Consider the following 534-nt stretch of genomic DNA (forward strand, 5'->3'; position numbering starts at 1 on the left):
GGGCGGGTAGGCAACACTGAGATTTGCGACAACACGTATGAATTTCAAAGACCGTGGTTAAGCCACAGCAGCCTGATAACGTAACACACGGTCTGATCCCACTGACACGGATCCCCAAACCGGCAGAACAAACCTCAGGCGAACCAGTGCAAGTGGTCTCCCAGGACGCAGGCGTGAGCCAGGGGGCTTCCCCGGGGGCCAGGCATGTGCGTCTCCCATGGTGGCTTCACGTGAGCGTCACTGAGCCCCTTCCCACGGGAGCTCCCTGTGCCTGACGCTAGAGCTCAGTAAGAAAAGGAAAGAGCGCTGTGAGCGCAGCGAAGCAGCCAGCCCACCTCGACACTGACAGCGAAAGCACCCGATCGATCGGTGCAAAGCAAGCATTTACCCTCTTCCGCCAGATCCAGCGTGTCCTGCTGCGCCGGGACCAGCTCCCTCTCTTCATCTCGGCTGTCGTACTCAAAACATTCTTCTTCCCCTCCCTCGTCTCTCAGGGACATTGCCAGAGTCGCCCCAAAGCCAACACATCGCCCT

General features: G+C 59.0%; 1 protein-coding gene across 9 annotated transcripts in view; it reads right to left on the reverse strand.

The window, feature by feature from the left end:
• Positions 1–534, reverse strand: part of TRAK1 (trafficking protein, kinesin binding 1) — a 135,310-nt gene that overhangs the window by 95,379 nt on the left and 39,397 nt on the right. For 2 of the 9 annotated variants that reach the window (XM_015568394.1, XM_006770529.2), the window contains exon 1: positions 389–528. The exons of the other annotated variants lie outside the window; for them this stretch is intronic. In XM_015568394.1, coding sequence (XP_015423880.1) covers positions 389–500 — 112 coding nt within the window. In that variant the 5' untranslated portion in view covers positions 501–528. Of the gene's footprint in view, positions 1–388; positions 529–534 lie in introns of those variants that run through there. 9 annotated transcript variants of the gene reach the window in all.

The sequence above is a fragment of the Myotis davidii genome, unplaced genomic scaffold (assembly GCF_000327345.1).
Source record: "Myotis davidii unplaced genomic scaffold, ASM32734v1 scaffold663, whole genome shotgun sequence".
Classification (NCBI taxonomy): Eukaryota; Metazoa; Chordata; class Mammalia; order Chiroptera; family Vespertilionidae; genus Myotis; species Myotis davidii.